This window comes from Cebus imitator, unplaced genomic scaffold (genome assembly GCF_001604975.1).
Source record: "Cebus imitator isolate Cc_AM_T3 unplaced genomic scaffold, Cebus_imitator-1.0 Scaffold18, whole genome shotgun sequence".
Classification (NCBI taxonomy): Eukaryota; Metazoa; Chordata; class Mammalia; order Primates; family Cebidae; genus Cebus; species Cebus imitator.
This window is the reverse complement of record NW_016107333.1, coordinates 16,110,801-16,119,303: the sequence shown is the minus strand read 5'-3', so window position 1 is coordinate 16,119,303 and position 8,503 is coordinate 16,110,801. Positions and strand designations below refer to the sequence as shown.

The window sequence follows — 8,503 nt, the reverse complement described above, 5'->3', positions numbered from 1 at the left end:
TCTCAAAAAAAAAAAAAAAAAATTCTGGAAAGAAGTAGCTGAAAATATTAAAAGGAGTTATATCTAGGTAAGCGTGTGTTGATCTCTGTTCTTTTTGCTTTTCCATCTTTTCTAAATATTCTACTATGTGCAAATATTATTCTTGAACTCAGAAAAGCAAATAATATTTTCTTTAAAGTTACTAATATTAGGCAAAGCAAATAGCTCAACTATACATTTGTGATAATCCTCTTAGCCTATTACGTGTTGAGTAACATATTCTAGTTTGGCTTTCCTTGTTAGCCAAAGATTTCATTATTTTGCAGCTTAAGTCGTTTATTTCTAGTTTCTTAAGGTGGGGAGGAGGTGAGGAGGTGAGGGGGGTGAAGAAGCAAATTCAACTTCAGTAAAACAGGGCGTGCAGCCGTTTCCCCTGAGTCCCTTTGTCTCAAGGCCCCTGTGTTCCGGGTCTTTTGTTCTGTGCATGGACTTTGTATTCGAGATTTAAAGAAAAACAAGTGCTGGCCCTCCTTGCGCCCTCTGGTGTCCCAATGAGGTATAACCGGACAAACCCCACAAAGATCACAGCCATTTTCACCCAGCGCTCTCCCGACACAGCGGTGCCTGGAAACGGGAATGTCTGGAATCTTAGAGGAGGGAATCGTACACCGACAAGCACGGCAGGCTTAGTCTTTGAAACTTAATCAGAGCCTGTAAGTATGGATACTTTTGAAAAAAAATTAAAAGCAGTATCTGGACTGCAAGTATTTAAAAAACCTAATAGTAAATAAGTCAATTCTTAAAGCATTTGGCACAGCTTTCTGGGTTCTAAAACTAAGAAAATCTTACTAGATATGTTGTTTTATAAATACATCATAAACCAGTACTTTGTTATTTGCTTTTAAAATTTCTTTTAGAGACAGGGTCTTGCTTTGTCACCCAGGCAGCAGAGCAGTGGTGCAATCTTAGCTCAATGCAGCCTCGAATTCCAGGCCTCAGGTGATCCTCCCTGCTTCTGCCTCCCAAAGGGCTGGGATTACAGGTGTGAGCCACTGTGCCTGGCCTAGCACTTTGGGTTAATTGCAAATAAATTAGGTGAAAGAGGTCTGGATACCCAGGCTTCAGCTTGACTGAGGATAGTGATTTCTTCAACTTTAAGCTTTACCATGTAAACCAAAAATAAAATTCTAAGCTCCCCAACCAACTGAATGAATGCTTCCTTGTCCAAGGGCATTCCAAAGTTACCCGAAACACTAGTTCATGCCGTGATGAGAACAGGTGGTCAGACAAGCCTCATTATATTCTCCTCCCTTTGGGATTCACATACATCTGACCAGCATTAACATTAAACCAGAGACCTTGAGTCTGACAAAGCAGGCTTTTTGTAGCAGTAAGACACCAACATGACAGACAGCAGGCCCTGAAGTAAATTGAAGTATTTTACCCATGTATATATATACACATCTATAATTATATAATTAAATGTATATATACATATATACACATATGTATATATGTATATATATATTTGACACATTTTGAAATGGGCCTGCAGAGGTGTCTCTTGTGGGGAATATCTGCTTTCGGTAGAGAATTGCCTTCCCTTTCCAGATCTTCTTCCTTAACCAGGAGAGAATCACCTAAGAGTCTTGCACCTTAAAAAGGTAAAAAAAAAAAAAAAAATTTTTACAATCTGGCCTGGTGCAGTGGCTTACACATGAAATCCCAGCACTATGGGATGCCGAGGCAGGTGGGTTGCTTGAGCCCAGGAGGTCAAGACAAGCCTGAACAACATGGTGAAACTCTGTCTCTACTAAAAATACAAAAATTACCTGGGCGTAGTGGCACATGCACCTGTAATCTCAGCTACTCCTGAGGCTGAGAGGTATGAGGATGACTTGAGCCTGGGAGGTGGAGGCTGCAGTGAGCTGAGATTGCGCCATTGCACTCCAGCCGGGGTGATGGAGTGAGACTCAGAAATATTTACTATTTGTTTTCTTTGAAGCCTGCTACCTGGAGGTTTTATCTGCATAGTAAGAACCTTGGTTTTTGAGGCTGAGCGCGGTGGCTCACACCCGTAATGCCAGCACTTTGGGAGGCTGAGGGGGTTGGATCACGAGGTAGGGAGTTCAAGACCAGCCTGGCCAACATGGTGAAAACTCATCTCTACTAAAAATACAAAAATTAGCCTGGCGTGGTAGTGCGTACCTGTAGTCCCAGCTACTTGGGAGGCTGAGGCAGGAGAATCACTTGAACAGTAGGCAGAAGTTGCAGTGAGCCGAGATTGTGCCACTGCACTCCAGCCTGGGTGACAGAGTGAGACTTTTAAAAAAAAAAAAAAAAAAAGAACATTGGTCCCCGTCCCTTATCTTCACCCAGGCACTCCCTTCTATAGATATCAAACTCTTTCAACTAACTGCCAGTCAGAAAATCTTTGAATCCACCCATTACCTGGAAACTCCCCATCCACCTTCATTCAACATGGAGTTGTCCCACCTTTTTGGAGGGAACGAATATATATTTTACATGTATTGATTGATGTCTTATGTCTCTCTAAAATGTATTATAAAAAGCTGTAGCCCGACCACCTTGGGCACATGTTCTCAGGATCTCCTGGGGCTGTGTCACTGGTTATGGTCACTCATATTTGTCTCAGAATAAGTCTCCTCAAATATTTTACAGAGTTTAACTCTTTTCTTCATCGACAATCAATATGTGAGAGTTGATACTGAAGGCTCCTTTTGTCTATAATATACTTTATTCTGTCGCATTTTTCACCAAGCTGTTTTGTTTATTTTTAATAGAGATGAGATCTCACTTTGTTCCACAGTCTGGTCTCTTGGGCTTAAGAGATCCTCCCTCCTCAGCCTTCTAAAATGCTGGAATTACATGTGTGAGCCCCGACCGTCAAACTCTGCCTTTTTTTTTTTTTTTTTTTTTGAGCTTTTTTCACTCTGTCAACCAGGCTGGAGCATAGCGGCATGATCTTGGCTCACTGCAACCTCCACCTCCTGGGTTCAAGCAATTCTCCCTATCTTAGCTTTCTGAGCAGCTGAGTAGCTAGACATGGTCTGCCACCATGCCTGGCTAATTTTTTTTTTTTTGCATTTTTAGTAGAGACAGGGTTTTGCCATGTTGGGCAGGCTGGTCTCGAACTCCTGACCTCAAGTGATCTGCCTGCCTCAGTCTCCCAAAATGCTGGGATTACAGGCGTCAGCCACCGCCTGTAATGAATGAACGCCCTTGGACAAGGGCAGTTTTGCCTCTGACCAAACTGTGCTTTTTAAAATTATATTTCCACTAAAAAATGTAGATGTAAAATATTTTTGGTTTAAATATTTGACTGATAAGATCTCAGGCATTAGGTCAGATGTGGTCTGGCCTGAGGTCCTGAGGTCAGCTGTTCAAGACCAGCCTGGTCAACATGGTGAAACCCCATCTCTACTAAAAATATAAAAATTAGCCGGGCATGGTGGCACGTGCCTGTAATCCTAGCTACTTGGGAGGCTGAGGCAGGAGAATCACTTGAACCGGGGAGCGGAGATTGCAGTAAGCTGAGATTGTGCCACTGAATTCCAGCCTGGGTGACAGTGCATGACTGTCTAAAAAAAATCCCCAAAAAATAATAAAACCCCCCAAAATCAAACAAACAAAATCTCAGGCATTACAGTTTTATTTGAATAAGCAATTTATGCACACAGAAAAAAGTTCCAAAAGTACCAGAAAGTATACAGAGGAAAGTCTCTCTTCCTTTTTTTTTTTTTTTTGAGACAAGTCTCTTTCTGTCGCCCAGGACGGAGTACAGTGGAATGATCCTGGCTTGTTGCAACCTCTGCTTCCCGGGCTCAAGTGATTCTTCTGCCTCAGCCTATGGAGTAGCTGGGATTACAGGCATGCCACCACGCCTGGGTAAGTTTTGTATTTTTTAGTAAAGATGGAGTTTCACCAGGTTGGCCAGGCTGGTCTTGAACTCCTGGCCTCAAGTGATCTGCCTGCCTCGGCCTCCCAAATCGCTGGGATTACAGGTGTCAGCCACTATGTCCAGCTTCTCTCTCATTTCTAATTCATAAAAATTCTCTTAAGTGATGTCGAGTTGATCTGGCAGCTCAACAAGGCCATCAGAGGCTTTGGGTGCTCTCTTCTTGTTCTGGGTCTTTCTTCTCTGCTAACTTTAGCAAAGGAACGTTTCTTTTTCATGATTGTCACTTCATGTAAGTCATCTGCGAAGTAGCTGCTGCAGCCATCATGGCCACTTTCAAGGCTAGAACATCAAGGAAAAGGCAACTCCGGCACACTTGCGTTTTTGTTTTTGTTTTTTTTTTTGAGCCTCTTGTCACCCAGGCTGGAGTGCAATGGTGGGATCTCGGCTCACCACAACCTCTGCCTCCTCAGTTCAAGCAATTCTCCTGCCTCAGCCTCCTGAGTAGTTGGGATTACAGGCATGTGCCACCATGCTCAGCTAATTTTTGTATTTTTAGTAGAGACAGGGTTTCACCATGTTGGTCAGGATGGTCTCAAACTCCCAACCTCAGGTGGTCTGCCCTCCTCGGTGCCCCAAAGTGTTAGGATAATAGGCATGAGCCACCACTCCTGGCCTACACACTTTCCTTCTGAATGTCCCTTTTAACTGGGAGAAAGCCTTCCTAGAGGAATCCTTGTGGTTGTTTTCCTGTTTCGTTAACCACCCTTGGGTCACACAGAGGCTGGGAAAGTGACTCTCAGGCAAAAGGGAATCGATAGTGATTCTAATACTGTATCAGTTTTTTTGTTTTTGTATTCTAGTGTTCTCTGCTGGGTCTAAGAATGGAAATTTGTTAGTGTAACACCATTTCCCCTCAATTCAACAATGATGTTTTCATCTTTTTTGTTTTAGGAGGTACATCCAGAAAACTGCACTACGATTTCAAATCCAAGTTGGACAAGCTTTTTTTTTACACAGACATCACCATGTTAGAAAAGTTGGACAAGTTTTGAAACCATTCTGATCCTATCCTTCTTGTCTTCCAATTCCTTCCAAGGCATCTTATTATTCATTTGTTTCTAATTTTCCTCATTATTAAAGAGGTTGAGTATCTTTTTTCCAGAGCTAGTTTGGGTTCTGATTTTCTTCACTTTCCTGACAGAGTTATTTTAGAATTGAAGGGCATCATAGCAACTGAGGCAGTATTGACATCATCAATATTTTAGGATTACAGGTAACCATATTTCCCAGTTGACTTGAGACAGTGCCAGTTTATACCTCTTGTCATAGTGTGTGTGTGTGTGTGTGTGTGTGTGTGTGTGCGTGCGTGTGTGTTTTCTGAGACAGAGTCTCGCTCTGTTGCCCAGGCTGGAGTGCAGTGGCATGATCTTGGCTCACTGCAACCTCTGCCTCCCGGGCTCATGTGATTCTCTTGCCTCAGCCTCCTGAGTAGCTGGTATTACAGGCAAGCGCCACCACGCCTGACAAATTTTTGTATTTTTAGTAGAGACAGGGTTTCACCATGTTGGCCAGTCTAGTCTTGAACTCTTGACCTCAAGTGATCCTCCTGCCTTGACCTCCCAATGTGATGGGATTATAGGTGTGAGCCACTGCACCTGGCCCTAGTATATTTTATAATAGGATTGCATTCAATCTTAAAAGTGTCTGAGTTTTGATGAAAAGTCATTTATTAGGCTGGGCGCCTGTAATCCCAGCTACTCAGGAGGCTGAGGCAGGATAATCACTGAACCCAGGAGGCAGAGGTTGCAGTGAGCCAAGATCAGGCCACTGCACTCCAGCCTGGGCAACAGAGCAAGACTCGGTCTCACCAGAAAAAAAAAAGTCATTTATTATCTGAAATACACATCAAAATACCACTATTGGCATTTTACTCTGGTGTCTCCACCAGTGGGAGCAGGATCGTCGTAAAGGATGGGGTTTGTTCTGCCTCCTCCTCTGTTGTATCCCCAGAGCCCAGAACAGTACCCAGCACCCAGTAAGTGCTTAATAAATATGAATACATCTGTGCATAAATTCATTTCTTAGGACTTGGCACATTGCCACTTGAACAAATGGATTCTATTAACAAGGAATATGGAACAATGATTTTGGGGTACACAACTCATGGTGCCTGCCAAAACATGCGTTTTAGATTTTGATAGATATCGTTAAGTTATTCTCCACAGGGATTGAGCCGGTTTACACTCCCACCAGCAATATGTGAGAGCATCTGTTTCTCTAACCTTCAACCACATGGTGTTATCAAAATTTTTATCTGTGCCAATCTGGTAGTTTCAATTTGCATTTCCTTTATTATGAAAAGATAGAGCATACTTTCATATGTTTAAAAGCCATCCGAAATTTCTAAGAACTGTCTGTTCATATCCTCTGCCCATTTTTTTTTCCCGGTGAATTACTGGTCTTTTTCTTATCAATCTGTAGAAATACAAATAGTTGTTCTAAGGTTTTCATATCTTTGCATTTGTTTATGGTGTTGTAGTAAGCAGAATTTAAAACATGCATTTATATTTAGCTTTTTTCCTTTTATTGCATCTATATTTTGCATCAAGCTTAGAAAGACTTTCCCAGATTGTAAAATAATTCTCCCATATTTTCTTGTCTTACTTTCAAGTTTTCAGTTTTTTCTTATGTAAGTCTTTATCCATCTGAAATTTATTTTGGTGTAAGAGTTGAGATGTGAATAAAATCTAATATCGTTTATTGAATAGCTCATCTTTTCCCCACTGGTGGAAACTCTGAAGAGTTCCTGATATTCAGAGACTATTTCCTATGAAACTTTTAACACTGTTCAAATTCTAAGGAAAGAAACTCAAGGGCAAAGCAGTCCGGATGAAATTTTAATTTGTAGTTTCATGTCTTCCACTTCCTCAATTTAGAATAATGCTATCTTTTATTAAGCATTTATGTATTAAGCATAATACTACAGACGACTGTATAAAAATACAGACAATTTATAGAATAATGGTAAAATGAACACCTGTGTACTTATTATCCAGATGAACGCGTAAAACTTTGCCAGTGACTTGAAAATCCTCCGTGTGCTTTACTTTAATTGTTTTTCTTCTTCCTCCTCAAAAAGTAACCACTATTCTGATTTTTTGATAATTATTTCTGGCTTTACTTTATAGTTTTACTACCTATATGCATCCTTAAATACTATATTGTTTATTTATTTTTTATCTTTGATGAGAACAAAAAATATCTTTGTTGTTGTTGTTGTGTTTTGAGACAGGGTCTTGATCTGTTGCTCAGGCCGGAGTGTAGTGGCACAGTCACAGCTCATCACAGCCTTGACCTCCTAGGCTTCAGCGATCCTCCCACTTCAGCTCCCCAATCGGCTGGGACTACAGGCATGCACCATCATGCCCAGTGACTTTTTGTATTTTTTTGGTAGAGACAGGGTTTCACCATGTTGCCTAGGTTAGTCTTGAACTCCTGGACTCAAATGATCTGCCTGCCTTGGCCTCCCAAAGTGCTAGGATCACAGGCGTGAGCCATGGCACTTGGCCTGTTTTTATTTTTTTGAGATGGGAGTTTTGCTCTTGTTGCCCAAGCTGGAGTGCAATGGCGTGATCTCTGCTCAAAAATATTGCTTATTTTTGACAATAGAGTGGCAAGCCCAACCATTGCGACAGACTCTCAAAAGATAAGCTCTGGGCCAAGTGCAATGGCAGCGTTCCTGAGAGAATACAAGATCTCCTTTAGGGAAGTCTGCTGTCAGGGTCAAGAGTGAGTTCTGGGAAACAGGATATATCACAGCTGGGACATTTGGTGGGGCTGTAGTTTGGGTCGGGTAATGGATATCTGCAGAAACATATTCAAGAAGTGGGAGGCTCTCTATCTGCAGCTCCCAAGCTCTCACCTACTTTCAAGAAGAAATCGAAGAAAACCCCTTCTATGGGGTATAGGGTAAGGCAAATTTCCTCAGTTCATGCAGCAGCATGTCATGGTGGGTGTATTCGTTTTCTATTGTCACATAATAATTATCACCAATGCAGTAGCTTAAAACAATACACATTTATTGTCTCATGGTTTCTTTCTTTCTTTTTTTCTTTTTTTTGAGAGGGAGTTTCCCTCTTGTTACCCAGCCTGGAGTGCAATGGCACGATTTTAGCTCACTGCAAACTCCGCCTCCTGAGTTCAAGTGATTCTCCTGCCTCAGCCTCCCAAGTAGCTGAGATTACAGGCATGTGCCACCTCCCCTGGCTAATTTTGTATTTTTAGTAGAGATGGGGTTTCTCCATGTTGGTCAAGCTGGTCTCAAACTCACAACCTCAGGTGATCCACCTGCCTTGGCCGCCGAAAGTGCTGGGATTAAGATGTGAGCCATTGCGCCCAGCTGCTGCTTCTTCTTTTTTTTTTTTTTAGATGAAGTCTCACTCTGTCACCCAGACTGAGTGCAGTGGCATGATCTTGGCTTACTGCAACCTCCATCTTCGGGTTCAAGTGATTCTTCTGCCTCAGCCTCCTAAGTAGCTGGGACTATAGGTGTGCACCACTATGCCCAGCTAATTTTTTGTATTTTTAGTAGAGACGGGGTTT

At 42.0% G+C, this 8,503-nt stretch overlaps 1 protein-coding gene across 1 annotated transcript in view; it reads right to left on the bottom strand.

Moving 5' to 3' along the window:
* Positions 1-4,181: 4,181 nt before the first annotated feature.
* LOC108291264 (heterogeneous nuclear ribonucleoprotein A1-like) overlaps positions 4,182-8,503 on the bottom strand; it is a 7,908-nt gene continuing 3,586 nt past the window's right edge. Inside the window, exon 2 of the mRNA XM_017511499.2 lies at positions 4,182-4,240. Within this exon, the coding sequence (XP_017366988.1) occupies positions 4,182-4,240 (59 nt within the window). The remainder of the gene's footprint in view (positions 4,241-8,503) is intronic.